The 26,242-nt window shown below is 41.8% G+C and overlaps 1 protein-coding gene across 2 annotated transcripts in view; it reads left to right on the forward strand.

Annotated features, from left to right (window-relative positions):
- The window catches only part of LOC137374648 (interferon gamma receptor 2-like), a 73,105-nt gene that overhangs the window by 40,695 nt on the left and 6,168 nt on the right, over nucleotides 1–26,242 (forward strand). For both annotated transcript variants that reach the window (XM_068041099.1, XM_068041100.1), the window contains exons 4-8: nucleotides 3,238–3,349; nucleotides 12,440–12,627; nucleotides 13,888–14,051; nucleotides 18,715–18,862; nucleotides 24,478–24,635. In XM_068041099.1, the coding sequence (XP_067897200.1) occupies nucleotides 3,238–3,349; nucleotides 12,440–12,627; nucleotides 13,888–14,051; nucleotides 18,715–18,862; nucleotides 24,478–24,635 (770 nt within the window). The remainder of the gene's footprint in view (nucleotides 1–3,237; nucleotides 3,350–12,439; nucleotides 12,628–13,887; nucleotides 14,052–18,714; nucleotides 18,863–24,477; nucleotides 24,636–26,242) is intronic.

Raw genomic sequence — 26,242 nt, forward strand, 5'->3', positions numbered from 1 at the left:
CTCAGGCCTGCAACCAACAAGAAGAACTTGACTTCCAAGAGAACTCAACAGGTTACTGTAAACGCACCCCCGCACCCCAAAACCTACCCCCCATTTATAATCTCTTACCCCCTTTTCCCTTCTATCTGTCTCTTGTGTGTGTGTCTGTGTGTGTAAGCAAATGCGTGAGTGGATGCAGTTGCAACAATTTTGGGTTAAGGCATATTGATCAATAAATTTGATTTTCTGTTTTAAACCTACAAGAAAACCTGCTGCTGTCTGTTTATTTGACAGATAAAACACCAAGATGTTAAACCTTAATAACAAGACATACTTGCTGCAGTCAGGCGGGAGTTGAACAGTAGGAGCCACCCAAATCTCACCACGTGGCCGTAACACTCTTCAGTTTTGTTCTGTATTTTCATCGCTGCACTTCTTGTGAGCTTGACACTCCACTCTAGCATCCTTCCATCCTTCCTCATAGAATTCTATCAGCATAATCCTCCATTCCGTTCTCCCTCATATGCTTGTCCAGCTTCCCCTTAAATGCATCTATGCCATTTGCTTCAACTACTCCCTGTTTTATATTCTCACTACTCTTTGGATAAAGAAGCTTCTTCTGAATTCCCTATTTAATTTCTTGGTGACTATCTTAGATTGATGGCCTCCAGTTTTGTTTGCTGTTCCCCCAAGTGGAAATACTCTCTGTGTCTGCTTCATTAAAACCTTTCAGTATTAACTATTCCACCCAGTCTGGTGTCATACACAAATTTAAAAGTTATATTTTTGATTCCAAAATCTAAATCATTAATTTAAATGGTGAACAATCTTGTGGGACCTCACTTTCTCCCTTCTGCCACTCTGCTAGCCAACCTTTATCCCCACTCTCTGCCTTCAGTTTTGCAGCCAGCTAGCCATTCTGCTACTTGTCCTTTAACGCTGCCTGCTCTGACCTTGTATATCAGGCTATTATGTGGCATCTTCTAGAAGGCCTTTTGGAAATCTAGATAAATTACATCTATAGCATTACCCTTGTCTGCTCTTGCTGTTACCTCATCAAATAATTCAATAAGGTTGGTCAAGCAAAACTTTCCCTTTTGAAATCCATGCTGAATATTCTTGCTTTCTGGATGTTGTTCTATTTTCTTCTTTAGTAGGGCTTCCATTATTTTTCCTACCATCGAGTTAAGCTGACGAGTCTACGGTTCCCTGGACATGTACCATCTCCCATTTACATATAGGTGCATCTTCAGCTTTCCACCAGTCTTCTGGCACTCCAACCTTTTTAAATGAATTACTAAATATTAAATATGTATCACATAGCAGATGGTAGTCAGAAGCGGTAGAAAGCACTACAGATTTTCTGCCAGAAAAGGAGCAGAGATTAAAAAAGGAAGGAAGAAGTCAATTCTCCTTGTTACGGTCATTAATGATGAACTTGGCATTCAGCAGCTGCACAGTCAGATCCAAAAACAATCAACCAAATGCCACACTCTACCAGTATCAATGTAGGTCACAACTGCAATAAAATAAATAAGTTATGAGGAAAGGTCACAGACCTGAAACGTTAACTCTGCTTCTCACTCCACAGGTGCTGCCAGACCTGCTGAGTATTTCCAGTACTTTATATTTTTATTTTAGATCACAACTGCCCTCATTTTTAAATTGCAGGGACTTCAGAAGTTCTCACAGGGAGCATCACGTGTCTTTGAATATCTGAGCAATTTCCATCAAGCTATATTTTTAAAAAATGATTTTATTAAGGTTCTCAGTGCTAGTTGTGAATATGTTTAGCTGGTAGCTTTGTACCTTGTATGTCATGACCTCTCTGTGTTGTCTGTAGATGTGCCCGACTATTAAGTGCTGCTCTAGCTGAGGCAGCAGCTCTGGTGGATAGGTGCAACAGTGGATGTAGAAAACCTACACTCTGTATCTGTTTCTAACTTTGATGAACCTGTCTCAATGCAAGGACTGTTATTTACTGTGGGTCCATCGCTGTCTATGGCAGCAGCCATGTCATTTAGAACATAGAACAGTACAGCACAGTACAGGCCCTTCGGCCCATGATGTTGTGCCGAACCTTTAACCTACTCTAGGATCAAACTACCTACATACCCTTCATACTACTATCATCAAATGCAGCATTCATTGACAGGAGTGGAAGGGATGCTTCTACATTGCCAATAGACCACATAAATGAAGTTGCTGCTGAAGATGCTGTTGTTACTAGAAGCTGAATTACAGAGTATAGTGCAGAATGTTCCAAACTGATTGTATCATCTTTAGACTTCCACTAATGTGGCCCTGTAAATGGTTGCTCAGAGATGTACTATATTGACTTCCCTCCCTCCTTCAGAGGAAGTATGAAGTGGAATCTTGGTTCAAAAAAGACTTAGGAGAATGATTCCAGGGATGAAGGACTTCAGCTACATGGGTGAATTGGAGAAGCTGGGGTGTTAACTTTAGAAAAGAGAAGGTTGAGAGGGGATTTAATATCAAAATCATGAAGGATCTGGACAGAGTAGATAGGGAGAAACTGTTCCCATTGACAAAAGAGTCGAGAACTAGAGGACACCGATTTAAGGTGATTGGCAAAAGAACCAAAGGCTCCTCTCTTTTTTTCTTGCAGCAAGTGTTTAGGATCTGGAATGCACTGCCGAAGAGTGTGGTGGAGGCAGATTCAATCATTGCTTTCAAAGTGGAATTGGATAAGCATCTGAAGGGAAAAAATTTGCAGGGTTAAAGGGAAAGGGCAGGGGAGTGGGACCAGCTAAATTGTTCTTGCAGACACCTGGCATAGGTTCAGTGAGCCAAATGCCCTACTTCTGTGGTGTAAGCATTCTATGATTCTAAATGGGGTTACTAATGCTTTCTACCATCAATACCTAAATTAGTTTTTCATAGAGCCGTAATTGATTTTACTGTCCCACAGATCTAATCCCATGCTTACTTCCAGCAGTGGAAGAAATCTCTTGACCTTAAAAGTGAAAAGTTGCATTTCTTAACTGTGGTACAATCCTACACCCTTTACTACAGCCATATGTATGATGTTTGTCAATCTGTGCAAGTAATAGACAGGCTGGATCTAGATTTGGGAAAGCCCTGGGACGTTTGGACCTGCTACCTACAGACACACATTTATTCTGCATTGCACCATAACATTTTATGCAACTCAACTGTAGATATTTTTAAGTATTAAAATTATTTTTACTTTCTCATACCAATAACTCCTTATGTTTGCCCTTTCTGTTTGTGTAGTGTCCGAACCAAAAAATGTGACAGTTGATTCTTTCAATGTAAATCATGTCGTCAAATGGGATTCAGATCATCTTCAACTTGGACCAGTGACCTATTCAGTCCAGTTCCAAGGGTAAGAGAATGGACTTCAGCTTAAAGAATTATAATCTGGATATTGCTGTTAAAGTTATGCTTCACACTGATGGAAAATGAGCAGTAGTGGTCATTAATATTGAGAGTGCAGTATAGCAATCATTTATATCCATTTCCTAGCCACCAAATACTACTGAGTTGGATAAGTGCTCAGTGATGCTCAGTTTGGGTTCTGCCAGGGCCATTTAGCTCCTGACCTCATTACAGCCTTGGTTCAAACATGGACAAAAGAACTGAACTCAAGAGGTGAGGTGAGAGTGACTACCCTTGACATCAAGGCAGCATTTGACCAAGTATGGCATAAAGGAGCCCTAGCAAAACTGGAGTCAATAGGAATCAGGGGAAAACTCTCTGCTTGTTGGAATCATACCTAGTGCAAAGGAAGATGGTTGTGGTTGTTGGATGTCAATCATCTCAGCTCCAGGACATCACTGCAGGAGTTCCTCAGGGTAGTGTCCTAGGCCCAACCAGCTTCAGCTGCTTCATCAATGACATTCCTTCAATCATAAGGTCAGAAGTGGGGATGTTTTCTGATGATTGCACAATGTTCAGCACCATTCATAACTCCTCAAGTATTGAATCAGTCCGTGTAGAAATGCAGCAAGACCTGGACAATTCACGCCACACAAGTACTAGGCAATGACTATCTCAAACAAGAGAGAATCTAACCATCTCTCCTTGACATTCAATGGCATTATGATCGCTGAATCCCCCACTATCAATATCCTGGGGGTTACCATTGACCAGAAACTGAACTGGAGTAGCCATATGAATACCACAGCTACAAGAGCAGGTCAGAGGCGAGGAATCCTGCGGTGAGTAACTCACCTCCTGTCTCCCCAATGCCTGTCCACCATCTACAAGGCACGTCAGGAGTGTGATGGAATACTCTCCACTTGCCTGGATGAGTGGAGCTCTAACAACACTCAAGAAGCTAGACACCATCCAGGACAAAGCAACCCGCTTGACTGGCATCCCATCCACAAACATTCACTCCCTCCTCCACCGACGTACAGTGGCAGCAGTGTGTACCATTCTACAAGATGTACTGTAGCAACGCACCAAGTTTCCTCCTACAGCACCTTCCAAAGCCACGGCCTCTACCACCTAGAAGGACAAAGGCAGCAGATGCATGGGAACACCACCACCTGCAAGTTCCCCTCCAAGCCACACACCATCCTGACTTGGAACTATATCGCCGTTCCTTCACTGTGTCTGGGTCAAAATCCTGGAACTCCCCTTCCTAACAGTTGTTGGTGTACCTACCCCACATGGACTGCAGTGGTTCAAGAAGGCGGCTCACCACCACCTTCTCAAGGGCAATTAGGGATGGGCAATAAATGCTGTCCTAGCCAGCGATGCCTATATCCTATGAAAGAATTAAGAAAAAAACTAATGCTGCTTGCTTTCAGCCACCTCCTCCCATGCCTTTTACACCGGACACTATGGGGAGACAGTAAGTCCCAGAAATCATATTTCATAGAAACAGGGAGGAGGCCATTTAGCCTGTTGAGCCTGCTCTGCCATTCAATGAGATCATGGCTGATCTGTGACCCAACTCTATATACCTGCCTTTGTCCCATATCCCTTAATACTTTTGGTTAACAAAAATTATCCATCTCCAGTTTAAATTAACAATTGACCTAGCATCAGTCGCCATTTGCGGAAGAGAGTTCCAAATTTCTACCACCCTTTACGTGTAGATCTGTTTCCTAACTTCAATCCTTAAAAATCCAGATCTAATTGTTAGGCTATGTCCCTTAGTCCTAGACTCCCCAACCAGCGAAATCAGTTCCCCTTCATATCTAGAAAATGTCAATCAAATCATCCCTTGACCTTCTAAGTTCCAGGGAATACTCTTTTTGCAATCTTTCCTTTATAATTTAAGCTTTGGAGTGCTGGTATCATTCTAGTAAATCTACACTGCATTCACTCCAAAGCCAAAGTATCCTTCCTAATGTGCGGTCGCCAAAACTGCTCTCAGAACTCCAGGTGCAATCTAACCAGGACTTTGTATAGCTACAGCATAATGCCTACCTCTTATATTCTAGTCCTGTAGATATAAAGCCCAATGTTCTATTGGCCTTCTAGATTATATTCTCTACCTGTTTCTAGCTTTTTACCATTTAGAAAGTACTCGGATTTATCCTTTTTTGGTTCAAAGTGATGACCTCATACTTGCCTACATTGAAATCTATTTGCCACAGTTTTGCCAGTTCAATTGTTAAAATTTAATCACAGGATGTAGCATCCCTGGCAAGGTCAGCATTTATTGCCCATCCCTAATTGTCCTTGAGAAGGTGGTGATGAACTGCTTTCTTGAACCGCTGCATTCCATGTGGTGAAAGTACTCCCACGCTGCTGTTATGTAAGGGGTTCTAGGATTTTGACCTGGCATTAATGAAAGATATATTTCCAACTCGGGATGGTGTGCGACTTAGAGGGAAACTTGGAGCTGGTGGTGTTCCCATGCACCTACTGCCCTTGTCCATCTATGTGGTAGAGGTCATGGAACTGAACACTGTGGGATCATCAGCGAATGTCTCCACTTCTGATCTTATGATGGAGGAAAGATCATTGATGAAGCAGCTGGAGATGGTTGGGTTCAGGACTCAGCCCTGATGAACCCCTGAAGTGATGTCCTTGGGGCTGAGATGATTGCCTTCCTAACAACTGCAACCATCTTCCTTGTGCTAGGTATGACACCAGTTAGTGGAGAGTGCTTTCACTGATTCCCATTGACTTCAATTTCACCAGGGCTTCTTGATGCCACACTCAGTCAAATGCAGCCTTGATATCAAAGGCAGTCACTCTCACCTCACTGCTTCAGCTCTTTTGTCCATGTTTGGTCTGGAGCCGAATAGTTCTAGTGAAATGCAGCTGAACATTGATTAGCAGATTATTGGTGAAAAAGCTCAATTAACCACATGAGAGCACTGTCGAAGACAACTTCCATCACTTTGCTGATGATTGAGAGTTGATTGATATGGCGGTAATTGTCTGGGTTGAATATGTCCTGCTTTTTGTGAGCAGACACACCTGGCAAATTTTTGCTTTGTCGGTTATATGCCAGTGTTGTAACTGTACTGGAACAGCTTGGCTAGAGGCATAGCTAGTTCTGGAGTGCAGTACTACATCCAGAGCTTAAATCGCCATAGTTTCAGGCACAGCAGTTTGAGCAGTCAATTTCCAGCCCCTTTTTAACCATAGAATGATACAGCACAGAAGGAGGCCATTTGGTCCATTGTGTCTGTGCTGGCTCTTTGTTAGAGCTATTCAATTCGTCCCACTCACCTGCTCTTTCCCCATAGCCCTGTAAGATTGTTCCCTTCAAATATTTATCTAATTCTCTCATGAGTGTTACTATTGAAGCTTCTTCCACCACTCTTTTGGGCAGAGGATTCTGAATCACAACAACACTCTGTAAAAGAAAAATTTTCCTCAAGTTGCTTCTGGGTCTTTTGCCAATCACCTTAATCTGTGTCCTCTGGTTACTGACCCTTCTGCCACTCGAAACATAGTAAAAGAGAAACTATCAAAACCATTCATGATTTTGAATGCTTCTGTCAAATCACCTTTTAACCTTCTCTGCCTCAAGAACAATCCCAGCTTCTCCAGTCTCTCCACATAACTGAAGTCCCTCATCCCTGGTACCATTCTAGTAAATCTATTTTGCACCCTCTCTAAGGTTTTGACATCCTTCCTAAAGTATGGTGCCCAGATGAACACAATATTCCAGCTGAGGCCTAACCAATGTTTTATAAAGGTTTGGCATAACTTCCTTACTTTTGCATTCTATTCCTCTAGTAATAAAGCTAGGGATCCGATAACTTTTTAAGCACCCTTCTCAACTTGTCCTGCCACCTTGAAAGATTTGTGTACATACACCACCAGGACTTTATGCTCCTGCACCCTCTTTAAAATTGTACCATTTCATTTGTTTGCCTCTCCACATTCTTATCAAAATGGATCACGCCACACTTCTCTGGGTAAATTTCTCCTGCCCTGTGTCTGCTCATTTCACCAGTCTATGTCCTCCAGAAATTTGTTACTATCCTCCTTATTGCTATGTTTCCAAGTTTCGTGTCATTTGCAAACTTTGAAATTATGCCCTATATACCCAAGTCCCATCCAGAGAAGTTTGAGGGAGGGCATTTGGGGAGGGCAAACAAAGCAAGGGAATACACAATAAATGGTAGAGGAATAGAGGGATCTTGGAGTGCATGTGCACAGAACCCTGAAGGTAGCAGGTCAGGTAGCTACGATGATTAAGAAGGCATCTGGGACACTTTCCTTTATGAGCCAAAGCATAGAATATAAGAACAAGGGGATTATGCTTAAACTGTATAAAACACTAGATAGGTCACAACTATAGTAAGGTGTACAGCATTACAGGAAGGATGTAATTGCACTGGAGAGGATAGAGAGGAGATTTATGAGGATGTTGCCAGGAATGAAGAATTTTAACTATGAGGAAAGATTGGATAGACTGGGGTTGTTTTCTTTGGAACAGAGGAGGCTGAAGGGAGATTTAATTGAGGTGTATAAAATTATAATGGGCCGAGATAGAGTGGGTGGAAGGACCTATTTCTCTTAACAGGGAGGTCAATAACCGAGTGGCATAGATTTAAAGTAATTGACAGAAGGATTAGAGGGGAGTTGAGAAATTTTTTCTCCCAGAGGTTGGTGAAGGTCTGGAATTCACTGCCTGAAGGTTGGTAGAGGCAGAAAGCCTTATTGCATTTAAAAAATGCTTGGATATACACTTGAAGTGCTGTAACCTACAAGGTTATGGATAGCTCTTTTTCAGTTGGCACAGATGCAATGGGCTGAATGGCCTCCTTAAGTGCTGTAACTTTTCTGTTTCTATGTTTCTAAAGAAACAGTAGTCCAGGAGTCAGGTACTGCAATAAAGTTGCTTCTTGCCTTACACTCAGATTATAGAAAAGCAAAATACTATGGATGCTGCAAATCTGAAATAAAAACAGAAAATGCTGGAAATCCTTAGCGGGTCTGGCAGCATCTGTGGAGAGAGAGGGAGAGTTAACGTTTCAGGACAATGACATTTGGTCAGAATTATGAAGATTATAGATTTGTTTTCAGGTTTTTTTTGGCAGAAATGGTAGCAGCAGGGTGGTTGTTTTACGCACGTTATTTGCTAGTGTATAGCATTCTCTGCACTAGTAGCTTGCATTAGCCTTTGACATTATACCTGCCTGTTCCATCACATTATCTAGTTACATTCATTGTTGCCTGCTTCTTGAATTATTGCCATCAACACTTCCGGGCAGCAAAAGCTTTAACCATTTCTTATGTGATTCACAAGTGCCTGGAGTGTGCAATTTTTCATGTGATCAGCAACCTTGTCATGTCTTTTTGTGCCAGTGGAAGAACTTTTTCACAGTCACAAAATTCTAGGAATTATCATAAGTCCTACTTTGAGTGGCTTTCCCCAGTCTGATTGACTGCCTTACAGTCACACATTGCTCTTTGTTATCCTACTTGATTTCTTGTGTGTATGCATTATTATACATAATAGTAAACAAACCTATTATGTTACACCTTTGTTGCTGTCTTTATTCGCAATTGCTTCTCTATACTTGCAATCCTCAGTTTACATTTGTATTCAATGCAATTATCCTTCTTTGAATACACTTTTCATTGCTTTAAAATAGGTATACTTTGTAAAATTATGGTTTACATTCTGTGTATTTTTTTGAGTTATATGCTGGTTCCTTAACAGGATAACTTGTGATTATATCTCTTCCCCACCACTCCATACCTTTAAAACAGTCCTGGAACCAGGGTGGCTATAAATTTAAGAAGTGTTTATAACATTATTAGCAGAATATATTTATATACCCAAGTAATGTTGAACTTTTAAAAGCAGTTTATTGTACCCATCGACTGGGAGATTCACTGCATAAAAGCTGTCATAATTCTAATATTAAGCACAATGCATGAAATATGCACAGTAGCTATCATGTGACCTACTAACTGAACAAGTCATTCCCTTTATAATAATTTATCTCAGCACAGATAATGATTGGTGTGCATTCCTCTTAGATCATTTTGTACATCTGTGCTAGCCAGATTATTGATTGGTGTGCATGTTTTGCTAATGTCTATATGTTATCTGAAAGGCCTTCACTCCAGGCCCAGACTAACATTAAATTGTTGGGGTTAAGCAAAGGGAGAGGGAAAAAGTATTTTTTTATAAACAGACAGACCTGGAAATGCCTGTCAGATATTATTGTACAGTTCACCACCTTGTTCATCTGAAATTCTGCTCTCTATTGACTGAATATAGGTATTAACTTATTTTCTTTTATGTTAAGGAATGTTATTGCTTAAATGCGTCAGCATTAATACAATAACATCTTTCACAGTACGTTCCAGGGTACAATACCAAATAACATGCAAACTAAACCAGGAGGGATCATCCTGATCTGAATTAAAAGGCCGGGATTTTGCAGTACCAATAAAGCTATTGGACGTTGGGGAGGCCTGGCAACTTCTGTGTACACGCACTGTAGTGATTAAATCCAGAAGTTGCGGTGGGGCAACCAATACACATGCAAATAGGGACAGAAAAGAACAGAAGAAAAGATAAGTAGAACAGTTTGAGGCAATATCTTGCTACTGTTTCTCAAGCTCGCTGTAGTCCTTGATTGAAGATATGGTCTTGCTTTTCGTTGGGGCCCAGTAGTCTTCTTAAAACCTTGTTTACGTAGGAAACTTTTCTCTCTTTAAGTTTCACTTGTTCTCACAAGATTCAGTTCTGTGGGAAGGAATTGGAAGCAGGCAGGAGAGGAGTCTTCTTGCTTCAGTTCCAGGAGAGGTCTTTACTCCATGAGCACACGGCTTTGTCTCAGGTCAAATCCTGTTTTCTCCAATTTAAAACTCTCAATTCAAAACTCTGCAACAGCCAGATAGTCATGTGACTGAAACTGGTTTGACCACTTCTGTGTATCGGGGAAGCAACTACTGGGTCCCCATTGTTTCAACATTGCCTGGTACTATGCAAATATCCTTCCAGTCAGTGCTTGCAATTTTAAGTTTTTGTTCATGTGGCGAAATAATGTGTGCCTCTGTCTTGGCAGGTAGGGGGTCTGGCTGACAATGTGCATAAGTCATTGAGGGTGGCAGGACAGGTTGAGAGTACGGTTAATAAAGCATACAGTATCCTGGGCTTTGTTAATAGGGGCATAGAGTACAAGAACAAGGAAGTTATGTTGAACTTGTATAAGACACTAGTTCGGCCTCAGCTGTAGTATTGCGTCCAGTTCTGGGTGCCGCACTTTAGGAAAGACGTGAGGGCATTGGAGAGAGTACAGAAAAGATTCACGAGAACAGCTCCAGGGATGAGAAATTTCAGTTATGAAGATAGATTGGAGAAGTTTGGAGCGGCACAGTGGCGCAGTGGTTAGCACCGCAGCCTCACAGCTCCAGCGACCCGGGTTCAATTCTGGGTACTGCCTGTGTGGAGTTTGCAAGTTCTCCCTGTGTCTGCGTGGGTTTCCTCCGGGTGCTCCGGTTTCCTCCCACAGCCAAAAGACTTGCAGGTTGATAGGTAAATTGGCCATTATAAATTGCCCTAGTGTAGGTAGGTGGTAGGGAAATATAGGGACAGGTGAGGATCTGGTAGGAATATGGGATTAATGTAGGATTAGTATAAATGGGTGGTTAATGGTCGGCACAGACTCGGTAGGCCGAAGGGCCTGTTTCAGTGCTGTATATCTAAAAATCTTTAAAAAAAAGTTAGGACTGCTTTCCTTGGAAAAGAGAAGGCTGAGAGGTGATTTGATAGAGGTATTCAAAATCATGAGGGATCTGAACAGAGTAGATAGAGAGAATCTGTTTCCACTCATGAAAGGATCAAGAACGAGAGGGCACAGATTTAAAGTATTTGGTAAGAGAAGCAAAAGTGACATGTGGAAAAGCTTTTTAATGCAGCGAGTGGTTAAGGTCTGGCATGCGCTGCCTGAGAACGTGGCAGAGGCAGATTCAATGGAAGCATTCAAAAGGGAATTAGTTATATGAAAAGGAAGAATGCGCAGGGTTACGGTGAGAAGATGGGGGAATGGAACTGAGGGAATTCCTCTTTCAGAGAGCCAGTGCGGACACTGGGCCGATTTTCCTCCTTCTGCACTGTAACAATTCTGTGAAATACTGCTCCTGTGGGTTCGCTACTTTTAACGACAGTATGGAACCAGCTTAAATTTGGGTTAATTGCCCACTAATTACAAGTTATTTACACTTAACAATTTTAGACCTGCTATTTCCAGGAGTTGAGAGGCCCCCTCATTTTGCAAATACTTAATGAGAAAACCCACACCAGAAAGGATCTTTTAAATATTAGAATGGATTGATTTTTAAAGAATATTAGTATAATCTGATTTTTGAAAACTTTTTAAGATTCATCATACTTTTTAATTTGCCTGTGTGTAAATCTCTTTTTAAACAAATCAGATAAATCTTGTTAAAACATTAAATCTATGACTTTTTAGTGTGATTTATTAGACTTTTTTTTTTAAATGGTTTATCTGTCTTTCTCAAAATATGTATGAAAATGATTCTGATCCAAATTATCGTACTTTCTAAAAATGTTAAAATATTTACTTTTGTGCAAATGTGTTTACATTTTTAATTTTGTAAAATGAATCATGTCAAAAAAAAATCTGATTTTCCAACGCCTCTTCGCTGGAGCAGCCTGGTTTGTACAGTTTTTGTGGTCCAGTAACATAAGCCACACTGCCGTTTTCACCTGTGCAGCACAGCGCTTCTGGACCTCACTGAACCTGATGCCAGGAGGGAATCCTCGTTCCTTCAAACTGAAATTCTCAGTGTGGGGATTGCGGTAGGTAGGTGCGTAGATTGATTTGATGTCAGTGGCAAGTGCCTTCGCTGCGCCGCTGACTGCAATATCCAACCCAATGTGTTCCTGTGCCAGGCAGCAGTGAAAATGCAACTTCTGATGTAGCTGCTTTCTTCAGAAGATTAGGTTTCTCTTTAGCACAGATTTACTTGGTTAGCCAGTCTTCTTATTGCAATCTTTTACTTTCTCCAGAAGTTTCGAAAGACTCACCAATGAAAGTTGGTCAGAAGTGACGAACTGTACACTCATCACTGAGACGGAATGTGATTTGTTGGACAGTCTCGCTTTCTTCGCAAAATACTATCTAAGAGTGAGAACAGAACTTGGATGCGCAACATCACGCTGGGTTGAAACAAAGCCCTTTTATCCATATAAAGACAGTAAGAAATTTGTACATTTTGGGGATGTTTTCTTGAGTACTTCAACTTTTCATGCCCTTAAGCTGCATAACATGTCCAAATGTTTGTCTGTTTCGTTCTAACAGGTATTTGATTGGACCCACAAGACTGTGATAATCATTTATTTTTTAAAAAAGGAAGACATGCATATATGTAGCACCTTTCATTAGCTCAGGATGTTCAGAAGCACTTTAGAGCAAATTAAGTATTTTTAAACTTTAGTCAGTGTAGTAATGTAGGAAATGCGGCAACCACTTTTCACATAGCAAGATCCCACAAGGTCATGTGATAATGACCAGATAACCTGATTTAGTTTTCATTGTGAGATGCATATTGGCCAAGACACTAGGGAGACCTCTCTGCTCCTCTTCGAAAAGCACCATGGGATCTTTTACAATTACCCAACAGCGCAGAAAGGGACTCAACATATCATCTGTAAGGTGGTGCATACAAGATTGTAGCATTCCCTCAGTACTACACTGGATTGTCAGCTTAAGTTTTGTGCTCAGATGTCTGAAGTGGGAGTTGAACACACAACCCACTGAACCACGAAAGCTGAAGTGACTGACTGAACCTGTTTGTCCCATCCATTTCGCAACAATGGTAGAAGTGCTCATTTCGATTATTGCAACCACAGCAGCATTTTTACTCCTGGTCCAATTCCAAATGGCCTGATTTAGCACATGTCCATTTTCCCTGACATTGTTGGAGGGCTAACTGTTCAAAGTGAGTGGTGTCTGGACACTGAAAACCTGACATTGCCTGCTATCTACATTACCTGGTCTCCACATGGCTGCCAGTATGAAGATTCTCTTTGCTGAGTTAGCTGACCTCTGCCAGGACAACAGTAGAGGTGCTACCATTAGCCTTGAAGGCCTGGATTCAGGCTCTAGATCTCCGTCCAGTAGCTTCAGCTGGAGAGTATGCAGAGTGAGATGTTCTCAAGAAACATGTTCTCTGCTGAAACGCATTGTCTAACCTCACATGAGCTTAGATTAGCCACTTTACTGGGGCATTGGAGGACTGACTATTCCCTTAGAACCATACCCTCAAATATGTCAGTACCTTCAGGCGAGGAGTGGCAAACTGTGGGACAAAGGGGAAGAGGAAAAGATGAAACTTTAAGCTAGAATCTTTAAAAAGAAAATTGAACAGTTTGTAACAAAATAGACATTATACATTGAATGTTTCTGAACCTTAAACACAGGATCTCTAACAATTTTGTCTCTTTTTAAACTACAGCAGTGATTGGGCCTCCATCAGTTACAGTATTGTCAGAGGAAGGTGTACTACATATCAACATTTTAGATCCAGTCCGTAAAGATGGAGTCTCCCTGCATAGCAATTACGAGGATCTTGCTTACCACGTATTCTATTGGGAAAAGAATGATGAAGAAAATATAAAGGTAAGTTATTTTTAGAGTGTTTCTTTGAGATGGGGGAGAGATATCAATTCATAGAATTACATAGAATTTTACATAGAAACAGGTCGTTTGACCCAACACTTCTATGCCAGTGTTTATTCCCCACACGAGCCGCCTCCCACCTTACTTCATCTCATCCTATCTACAGATCCTTCTCATACTTTTTCCTTCATGTACATATCTAGCTTCTGAAATTAGGTTCTTAAATTTAGACAAAGCCAATGACATAGGTATAAGGGGCAAATTGACTGAGGTACATTGGGAAATTAGATCAAAAAATTCGAAGTGTCTCCTGGTAGTGCAGAGTGATCATCAGTGCGTCTGAACATTTACCAGCTTGCCAGTAAGAATCCATGCATGCACGCGCCAACATCACCACGTAATGACGTCCGAGCATTGTCTCACCCCTCAGTGGCCTTGATCACCACCTCCATTTCCCCTTCCACAACAGTACCCAGCTCCCACCTGCCGCCTCAATTGCCACTTTCTCCTCGCCACTCCCCCCCCCCGCGCCATCTGCTCACCTTTCCTTCCAGCTGCTCCTGACTGCTTGCCACTTGCTCACTGCCCAGATAAAAAGCGGGGGTGGGTGGGGTGGGGCAGCGAGGCTGGGAGTGAGCAGTGAGCTGACAGGTGTGGGTGGGAGTGGCAAAGAGAAGCAGCAATCGTGGGAGGGGGCAGGAAACTGAATGTGGCAATTGAACTGGTGAGTGAGGAAGAGAAAGTGGCGATTGAGGCGGCGGGAGGGACGGGGTACTATTTGGGGGCGGGGGGATGGAGGCGGTGATCACGGCCATTGAGGGGTGAAGGGGCTTGGGTTCAATTCACTTCTTTTTGTGTCAAATTGCGTCAAAGAGCTTTGGATGCTCACTTGTTGAGTATATTCAGGACTGAGATCGATAAATTTTTGGACATTAAGGGAATCAAGGGATATGGGAACAGGGCATGAAAGTGGAGTTGATGTAGAAGAATAATCATGATCGTATTGAAAAGCAGAGCAGCTCAAGAGGCCATATTGCCTATTCCTGCTTCTATATCTTCTGTTTTTCTTATTTTTTTATGTTCTCCTTAAATGCATCTCTGCTGTTTGCCTCAACCATGGTAACGTTACTGGGCTAGTAATCCAGAGGCCTGGACTAATGCTGCAGTAACAAGAGTTCAAATCCTACCATGGCATTTACATTCACTTAATAAATATGGAATAAAGTGCTGGTCTCTATTAATAATGATCTTGAAACTACTGGAAGAACTAATGACTCGGGAGAAAATCCTTACCCACATGTGACTCCAGATCCACAGGACTGTGGTTGACTCATAACTGCCTTCTGAAATGGCTGAGCAAGCCACTCGGTTGTATCAAATTGCTACAGGAAAAAGCACTGTGGGAGTACCTATACCATACAGACCACAGCAGTTCAGGAAGGTAGCTTACCATCACCTTTTCAAGAGCATTTAGGGATGGACAATAAATGCTGGCTATATTTCTAATTGGATTGACCTGATTTATATTAGAAAACTCTAACCTCCTATCAGGTGCATGTGCCAGCTCCATTTCTATTACAGGCAGCTGCCTGAGACCTCGCTGAACGTGATTTCTCAGTCAATGATGCTGCATTTGCACCTGTGCAGTAAACAAATGCATTCATCTTTGACAGCATCTCCCTCCCCTTTTACCCTCCCTCTTCTACCAAGGAGGACAAGAGCAGTGATACCCATGAGACACCATGATCTCCAAGTTTCCCTTAAAGACACACACTATCCTGACTTGGACATGTATTGTTTTTCCTTCCTTATCACTGGGTGAATAACCAGGGATTCTGATACCCTCATGGGAGCACCATACTCAAAAGGGTTATGGCAGTTCAAGGAGATGAATCACCACAACCTTCTCACCAACTGGGGATGGGCAAGAAATGTGGTCTTACCAGCATCATCCATATCAGAAAAATGAACAATAATTTTATTTAATGTTATCGTGATTGCAGAAGATCACAAGTTATATAAAGGTCAGGAAGACAATTTGATCTATGTTAGTTTACCCCTCTAGAACAAATCTAATCTAACCTGCCACAGAATCTAATTGTTTCTTAAATTATTCCAGGGTTTTTGCCTCACTACCCGATATTCCATATGTTGATCACGCTTTGTGTGAAAAATTTCCTGACATCAGTTTAAACTTTGCCAGTTTCAAAGTTTCCTTGTCTTCCTGTCTAGTTTAACTTCTGTCAGATTTACCTTTCTCAGATGGCTTATCATATACTTCTATGATACTCCCTCTAAGTCAAAAGCTTTTCAAGACCCAAAAGCCCAGGTTTCTTCAGTCTTTCCTAATAATGCAATCCTCTCACACTAGAGATTGCCCTCACGGCTTTTCTCTGAAATGTCTCCTTTAGTGTTGGTGACCAATACTGGACACAATATTTGATGTGCAGTCTCTTCAGAGCAATACTGTTTTAGCAAGATTTCCTCTAATTTAGAGTCATAGTGTCATTACAGCACAGGAGGAGGCCTTTAGGCCCATTGAGTTCATGTGGGCTCTCTGTAGCACAATCCAGTCAGTCCCACTTCCCCACTCTATTCTCGTAGCCCTGCAAGTTTATTTCCTTCAAGTGCCTGTCCAATTTCCTTTGGAAATCATTCATTGTCTCTGCTTCCACCACCCTCATAGGCAGTGAGTTCCAGGTCATTACCGCTCACTGCATAACAAAAGTTCTTCCTCACATCCCCCTTGCATCTCTTGCTCAAAACCTTAAATCTTTGTCCCCTAGTCCTTGTACTAATGGGAACAGCTTTTCCTTGTCTATCTTATCTAAAGCTATCATAATCTTGTACATCTCTATCAAATCTCTCCTCAATCTCCTTTGCTGCACGGAGAACAACCCCAGCTTCTCCAACCTAACCTTGTAGCTAAAGTCCCTCACCCTGGCACCATTCTGATAAATCTCCTCTGCACCCTCTCAAGGACCCTCACATCCTTCCTGAAGTGTAGTGACCAGAACTGGATGTGATATTCTAGTTGTGGGCTAACCAGAGCTTTATAAAGGTTCAGCATAACCTCCCTGTTTTTTTTACTCAATACTTCTATTTATGAAACCCAAGATCCCATATGCTTTGCTGCCTACTCAGTATGTACAGCCACTTTCACAGATCTATGCATATGTACTCCCAGGTCCCTCTGTTCCTGCACACTCTTTAGAACTGTGCCATTAAATCTGTATTGCCTCTCCCTATCCTTTCTTCCAAAAGGCATTACCTCCCATTTCTCTGTATAAAATTCCATCTGCCACTTGTCTGCCCATTCTGCTAGCCTATCTATGTCCTGATGTAGTCAATTAGTCTCATTCTCGCTGTCTGCCACACCTCCAAGTTTAGTATCATAGGCAAATTTAGAAAAGTTATTCCGTATTCCAATATCCAAGTCACTTGCATATATCAAAAAAGCAATAGTCCTAACACTGACCCTTGGAGAATACCACTGTCTACCATCCTTCAGTCTGAAAAACACTAATTTACCGCAACTTGCTGTTTTCTGTCCTTCAGCCAATTTTTTATCCCACCTGAAACTGACCCTCTATTCCATGTGCCTCAATTTTGGTAATCAGCATTTTTATGTGATACTTTGTCATATGCTTCTTAAAATCCATTTGTAGAATATGAACAAATATTCCTTCATCAAGCTTCTATTTCATCAGAAAATTCAATTACATTAGTCAAGCATGATCTACCTTTTACAAATCCGTGTTGTCTCTGTTTAATTAACTCAAACCTCTCCAAGTGCCTGTTTTTTTTTTACCCTGATTATTGTTTCTAAAACCATACCCACTACAGATGTTAAACTGACTGGCCTGTAGTTCCTAGGAATGTCCTTACACCCTTTCTTGAATATGCGTGTCAAATTTGTCACTTTCTGATCCTCTGGCACCTTCCTCGTATCTAGGTAAGATTGGAAGATTATGGCAATCCCTTCCACTATCTCTACTGCCACTTCCTTCAGCAACCTGGGAGGCAAGCCATCCGGACCAGGCGACTTATCCATTCTAATCATGGCCACCCATTACTTCTTTCATCTCCGTTTCTACCGATATTTTGTCAGCTTATTCTTCCTTAGTAAAGACCTTGACCTCTAAGCATTTAGTACCCTCTTTGTCTTTAACAGGACCCACCCTGCCTCTTACTATCTGTTTACTATTTACGTGCCAGAAGAAGACTTTTAGGTTCCCTTTTATGTTAACTGCCATTCCATTCTCATATTCTCTCTTGTATTAATTTGTACGCTACTGATTTGACTATGTAGTTCAGCACAATTACATTCCATTTACTTTTTTTGAGTACTGCTCTTCAGTGACTGGACATGCTAAGTCTTCCAATATCTCTAGATCTTTGTCAACTTCACCCATAGCAACTTTGACAAGGCTCATGGACTACAAGGTTCATGTTTTAGTATTTTATCCCATACCCATATCAAATTCTATTGCTACTAGTCTGCCACTTACATATTAGAATGGAATGATTCCGATGAAGGAATGTTGAATGGTTTTTGATTTCATGAAGCAATGTCATGCTATCAACGTAGCGACTATTTTCCATTACGCAAACTCAAGTTAAAGAAATGCTAACCAATTGACTTGTCCCTATTTTATTTCAGGTGTATAATAAATCTGTTACTACATCAACTGTTTTGCTTGATCTCCAACCATGGACCATCTATTGCTTGAAAGTTCAGGCTTATAGCAAGGAGAGTGTAAAGCAAGGACAGCTCAGCCCAGTGTTTTGTAATTCTGTCACTGCTGATAGTAAGATTTTTACATTCATTCTTTGTTATATCTTAATAATTTTAATATAAAAATGCAAGTTGTTTTTGTTGTTGATGTTCTTGGCAGAATTGTAGTCCTGCTGTTAGTGATACTGTGCTCCATTGACCACACAACTTCAAATCCTATTTGGTGACATAGTGAATAGGCAAATCATAAAATTATACGTATCTCAGCTATGCTTTGGCGGCAGTGTTGTTGCTGCCTCCTAATCATGTTATAATGTACAACAACAACAACAGCTTGTATTTATATAGCACCGTTTATGTAAAACATCCTAAGTTGCTTCACAGCATTATCTGTCAAATTTTGACACCGAACAGCATGGGGAATGTTAGGGCAGTTGACGTAAAGCTTCAGAAGAGACACAGATTTTAAGGAGGAAAGTGATGTGGGGGGGTTTGAAGAGGGAATTCCAGTTCTTGGGTCCTTGGCAGTTGAAGGCATGGTCGCCAAAGGTAGACCAATTAAACTTGGGTATGCGCAAGAGGCCAGGATTGGAGAAACGCAGATATCTAGGACTGGAGGAGGTTACAGAGATAGAAAGGAAAAGGTCATGGAGAATTTGAAAAAGGATGAGAATTTCAAATTTGAGGCTTAACTGGGAGCCAGTGTAGGTCAGCGAAGACAGGGGTGATGAGTGAAGAGGACTTGGTACCAGTTAGAATATGGGGAAGGCAGTGGTAATGTCACTGAACTAGTAAACCTGAGGTCCAGGCCATTGCCCTGGGTACACAGGTTCAGATCCCACCATGGCAGCTGGTGGAATTTAAATGCAATTAATTAATAAAAATCTGGAATTGAAAACTAGTCTCAGTACCATGAAACTGTTGATTGTTGTAAAAACCCATTTGGTTTACTAATGTCCTTTTACAGAAGGAAATCTGCCGTTCTTACCTGGTCTGGTCTATATGTGACTCCAGACCCACTGCAATGTGGTTGACTTTTAACTGCCCTCTGAAATGGCCTAGCAAGTCTGTTAGTTCAAGGGCAATTTGGGCCTGAGCAACAAATACTGACCTTGTCAGAAACGCCCATATCCCTAATGAAAGAATTTTTTTTAAAAAGGTGAGATTTGATTAACTTAAGTTTACTGATGGTTGAAGGAGGGTGGCTGGCCAGGCATGCATTGGAGTAGTCAAGTCTAGAGGTAACAAAGGCATGAATGAAGGTTTCAGCAGCAAATGAGCTGAGCCAGAGGCAGAATCAGACGATGTTTCAGAGGTGGAAGTCGGCGAACTTAGTGATGGCACGATATGCGATCAGAAGCTCACCTTGGGGGTCAATACAACACCAAGGCTGCAAACAGTTGCCAGGGAGAGGAATTGAGTCAGTGGTTAGGGAATGGAGTTTTTGGCAGGGACCGAAGGCAATGGCTTCTGTTTTCCCAATGTTTAGTTAGAGGAAACTTATGCTCATTTCAGCAGTACTGAATATTGGACAAGCAGTCTAGCAATTGAGAGACAGTGGCAAGATCAAGAATGGGGGTGATGAGATAGAGCTACGTGCCATCAGCGTACATGTGGAACCTAACAACTTGAAGTAGTGTTTATTGCTACCAGGTGATAAAGGGGTCTAGGGTTCCCTTTCAGCCTTCACCTAGTTTTACCATAACAGGGTTTCATTTTAAACACACTGTTTTTTTAGCTCCCCCCTTAGTGAATCCTTGTTCACTAATCTCCAATTATAAGGCAAAGAAACTTGCCAAACAGATTTTCTTAAGTTTAAATAAAAAAGATTGAACTTTATTAAACTTAAACTCTAATTTAGTTAATGCCTACGGAGATGCGACGCACCCACGCTAGCATGCATACGCGATACACATGCACATGCACACAGAGACAGAAAAGAGCAGAAGAATTAAAGTGGAAAAGTTTGAGGCAATATCTGAAGATGGTTTTGGTTACTGTTCTTCAAGTTCACTGTAGAGTCCTTGATTGTAGGTAGGTCTTGCTTTTCATTGGGGTCCAGTGTTATTCTTAAACCTTGTTCGATGCAGGAGACTTTTCTCTCTTGAGGTTCATGTGGCCTCATTGGGTCCAGAGGCTTGTGAGAAAGAGATGGGAGCAGACAGGAGAGGTCTTCTCACTCCGGGAGCAGTCTTTCTCTCAGTTCAAACTCTTTGTACAATTCAGAAAAATCCAGGTTGTCAAGCAGGTTAGTCATGTGACTAGTCAGTGTGACCACGTCTGTTTGTGGATTCTCTTGTCTTAGCCGACCCTGGAATGTCTCTTCTTGCACACGATACCTGGTGCTCAAAGTCCATTGTGGGTTGGAGCAGGGAATAGCCCCTTTGTCCCTCCAAGCTCTGTCTGTTAGTATGCAAAAATATTTTTCCAGCCAAGTGTCTGGTGATTTTATTTTTTAACACATCCAGTCACACCATAACAGTTTAAAATCAATGTTCATATGACAAAATTCATGTGCCTCATTTTTGGCAGGTGGGGGCCTGAATGACATGTTGCAGGTTTAGCTTTTCAATAAGCCTCTATGACATTCCCTCTAAATCAGATGTATTTCAAGACTGAAAAGACCATGGGCTGAATTTTCACCTTGGTGTTGGTAAACAGGAGCCGGGACTGTTTCTGGGTCCCAAAACCACCCCGGGAGTGATGGGGGCAGAGGGGGGGTGATGCAGTCACTAACCTGGAATTTGAATGGGGTCGCCCCCTTAACCGGCATGGAGACAGGTTCCCTGTCCAAATAAGGGCAGTGGGCAGGCTCTTGAAGCTGGAGGGCCAATCAGAGGCCTTCCAGCTTCAGAGGAGCACCCGGCCGCAGAACCAGGTAACTAAGTGGAGAGGGTGCTTCAATAAGGAGGTCACTTTTTAAAAACCTTTAATTAAAATAAACAAAAATCAGTCAGGCCACCACTGTGGTGGGGAAGGTGGGGGGGAGCACCTCTACAGGGCGGCCTTTGGCTGTACCCCCACAAAGGGTTTGTAGTCCTGCCTGGAGTGCTGGCCCTCCGGTCTGCCGCTGGATGACCACCTCCAGCCAGTTGATCTGCCCCCACCCCACCTGTCGCTTTGGCAAACTGGAGCCAACTGGAAAATCCCAGTTAGTCTCCTAAGCTTAACCTTTAACAAGGCTTTTCATTTTGTAATTTTCGGGCCAGTCAGCCTCTGCTCCTGACATCGGTGGAGATTGACAATTCCACCCCAAGTTTCTCCTGTCTTCCTTCATAATGCAGATCTCTGGCACGAGGGATTAACTTCGTGATTACCATTTCAGTACAGTATAGCGGGAGCGCTGTACCTTCAGAGGTGTTGTCTTTTGGATGAGATGCTAAACTGAGGTGCTGTCTGCCCTCTCAGGCAGGCGTAAAAGATCCTGTAGCACTATTTTGAAGAGTGAGGGAATTTTTTCCAAGTGTTCTGGCCAATATTTATCCCTCAACTTACATCACTAAAAACAGAGTATTTTGTCATTCTCTCATTTGCTGTTTGTGGGACCTTGTGTGCAATTGGCTGCTGCATTTCCTATTTTATAACAATGACTAAGTTTCAAAAGTAATTCGTTGTCTGTAAAATGTTTTGGGATGTCCTTTGGGATCATGAAAGCTGCTGTATAAGTACAAGGCTTTTTTCTTTCATGATTGCTATCTGCACAATTTCCAGTGTTGACTGTCTCTTTAAGGATTTTTATTGTACTTTAACTGCAAATAGGATTTTTTTGCTGTGTTTTGTCTAGTATGAAATTAAATAAGTTATTTTACGATTTATATAAGCGGACTTTTTATTATTTATGTTTAAAGGGATCAACTATAGTTTTTTAACCTGTTTATAAAAATTATTACACTTCCATTCACCAGTTATTTATTATTCATAATTTATACTGTAGCAGGTAATTTTATTGTGTATATTACTGGATTGTTCCAGTCTAACTGGAAACTGTACTGTCTTAGCATCATTGAATTGTAGTCTATTGATTTGATTATTATATATATATTTGGTTCTGAAAATGCAAGAATAGATAATAGCTACATTATACTGGTATATTGAGGGACCATTACCACCTTCCTCTATAATATTACCATTAAATAAATGTAATTGTAGATTTGAAGACCTTGTAAAAATGTTGAGAGTGACTGTCTCTAGTTTCACTTCTGAATGTAGAAAATGTTGGTAAAATGTCTCCACTGCACATAGGCTTGTCCCCTCAATTTTATTCCTTTCCATGCAGATGTGCCGTGCCTTTGATGCCTTCCCTATGTGGTCTGATTAAGATTAAACTGAATCTCTGGGGTGGGGGATGTGATGGGGGGCTGGGAGATGCTTCAGTTGTAAATCCACAACTGCATTGGTATACCAAAGTGCTCTGGCAAACTTTCTGATGTACTCCTCCTGCTTAATTTTGTTCCTTGTTTATCCACTGCCCTTTATTACCTTCCTTGCTGTATTCGGAGAATGGTGAAGGTATTGCATGCTTAGGTACAGATACCAATAGTGCAATTGTTCAGAATCATAGGATCTTACAGCACAGCAGGACGCTATTCGGCCCATCATGCCTGTGCCAGCTCTTCTAAAGAGCTATCCAATTTAGTCCCACACCCCAGATTTTTCCATATAATCCGACAAATTAATCCTCTTCAAGACTAACCAGTCTTTCACTTCTCCTTGTCCAAGGTCCGCAAATGTGTCTTCAACTCCTAACTCACCTCACCCATTACTCCCTATTTGAAACTTTCAGCCTGGGTTTTCCCTGACCTACTGAGATTACTTTAGTGAAAGTCAACAACAATATTTTTTATTTTTTAGAGAGGTACAGCACTGAAACAGGCTCTTCGGCCCACCCAGTCTGTGTCGACCATCAACCACCCATTTATACTAATCCTACATTCCTACCACATCCCCACCTGTCCCTATATTCCCCTACCACCTACCTATACTAGGGGCAATTTACAATGGCCAATTTACCTATCAACCTGCAAGTCTTTGGCTGTGGGAGGAAACCGGAGCACCCGGTGAAAACCCACACAGACACAGGGAGAACTTGCAAACTCCACACAGGCAGTACCCAGAATTGAACCCGGGTCACTGGAGCTGTGAGGCTGCGGTGCTAACCACTGCGCCACTGTGATTGTGACTGTAATGGTTTTTTACTTCTCGTCCTGTTTGACGTCTTGGCAGCATTGGATATGGTTGATCATGCCATTCTCCTTCACCATCTCACCTGAGTGGGACTGCCCTTAGAGTTCCACTCCTGTCTGTCCTAATGTAGTCAGTGCAATGGCTTCACCCCAGCACCTATATAGATACTTGCACAGACCCAACACACAACTGTTTGGTCTGTATTGAACCCCTGTGCTGGAACACGAACTAGTGATGTCACCAATTAGAAATGAACCTGTGATAACCGGGCTGATGGCGGAAATCTGTTTTGGATATGGGAGCAACTCTGAGGGAATCCTGATTTCATATAGTTATCTCTACAGTCACAACTCAAATTATAGGGAATTGCATGAATATTACAGTTGGAAGTCCAGCTTCAGGTGACATATTGAAGTATTGTGCAGTGCTGATGTCTTGTGTTGGATCATATGTTGCCAGTCCTCGTAACAACAGTCAGTGTTGTCATTTTTTTTTTATCTGCAGCTAAGAGAAGAGTTATAGCAGCAGCCCAGGTCCTTTTCATAACATTGGTTGCTGTTTTGGTGGTAACATTGGGATGCTTCTTCTTTGTGATCTATGCACGCAGAGCCATCAAGTACCTAATGTATCCTTCCTACAGTCTCCCTGTACATATAAGAGAGGTATGACTAACCTTTTATCTCAGTGGTTTATACTTCAGTGCAGCTAGAAGATCATAATGTTGAGTGATTGCTATTTGACATGTAGTGTTACAGAAAAGTGCCCAAGATTTTCCTGATTGGAAACTCATGGTCTTGGCCATGTCATCAGGACAAGCTGTAGACCTGATGTGAAGCATTTTCCAACAAGAAAACAGAAAATGGAGAATCATCTTGAACCAATCTTGCACACCTCGTAACTACCTGCTAACATAGACAGGGAAAGGTGGTGTGGCACAGGGGAATCTAAAGAGGAGAAAAGTAAATAAGAAATAGGAGGCTTCACCTTCTCTCCTTAAAGGAATCTGGAAATTCTGATAAATAGAAATTGTATTTGATATTGACTTTGTTTATGGGGCACTATTTGCTGAAATCCAGGCCCTGAATTGAAAATGCTCCAGAGGTTTCAAACTTCCAAAGGCAGTTGCAATTAACAGTAAGTATGTTAGTTATTAATAAAACAGAACAGGCTTACAATCACTGTGCATTCACCATATCCTTCAGTTCCTTTTCCTGTTGTTCAGCAACATTAATGTGTAATTGGTAATCCAGGCAGTGAAATCATATTTTGGGGGGATTAGCATTATTATAATTTGTCACTTTTACAATTGGATTCACACAAAATAATTTTGTTTTTATTCATGCTATACAAAGGTTATGGAAGTAGGGACTGAGTGGAACAGGCCATTACAACAGTTAGTAAGTTGGTAGTTATAAAACAAAATCTAGTTTCGATATGTAATAAGCATCATCCAATCATGTGTGTTCATGCTGTAATGTGCTCACATGGAAGTGTGAATGGGAGAGCGAATATGTAGCAATTCATGCAAAAACATGGGATTAGAATTATTTTTGTTCATGGCTTCCTATGTGGAAAATCTTGGGTACCTTCAGACTTGACTATTCTAATGCACTCCTGGCTGGCCTCCCACATTCTATCCTCCATAAACTTGAGGTCATCCAAAACTCTGCTGCCCATATCCTAACTCACACCAAATGTCGTTCACCCATCATTCACGGATGGTGGAAGCGGAGACGATCAATGACTTCGAGAGGAAGTTGGATGGCTACTTGAGAGAAATAGACTTGCAGGGTTATGGGGATCGAGCTGGTGAGTGGGACTGACTGCATAGCTCTGCGGAGAGTCAGCATGGACTTAATGGGCTGAATGGTCACCTCCTGTGCGGTAAATGTGTCTATGACACTGACACCCAATTAAACGAAGCCTTGATTTTAAAATTCTCATCCTTGTTTTCAAATCCCTCAATAGCCTGGCCCCTCCCTTTCTCTGTAATCTCCTCTGAGATCTCGGCACTCCTCTAATTCCAGCCTCTTGAGCATCCCTGATTTTAATCACTCCATCATTTGGTTCCTTCAGCTGCCTAGACCCTAAGCTCTGGAATTTCCTCCCAAAACCTCCTCTGCCTCTCTACCTCGTTTTCCTCCTTTAAGACACTCCTTAAAACCTGAAGGTGGAAGATTATTGGGGGTTGGTGGAAATGTGGAGTAATCAGTTCAGCCATGAACTTATTGATTGGCGGAGCAGGCTCAAAGGGCCGAGTGGCCTACTC

This window comes from Heterodontus francisci, chromosome 10 (genome assembly GCF_036365525.1).
Source record: "Heterodontus francisci isolate sHetFra1 chromosome 10, sHetFra1.hap1, whole genome shotgun sequence".
Classification (NCBI taxonomy): domain Eukaryota; kingdom Metazoa; phylum Chordata; class Chondrichthyes; order Heterodontiformes; family Heterodontidae; genus Heterodontus; species Heterodontus francisci.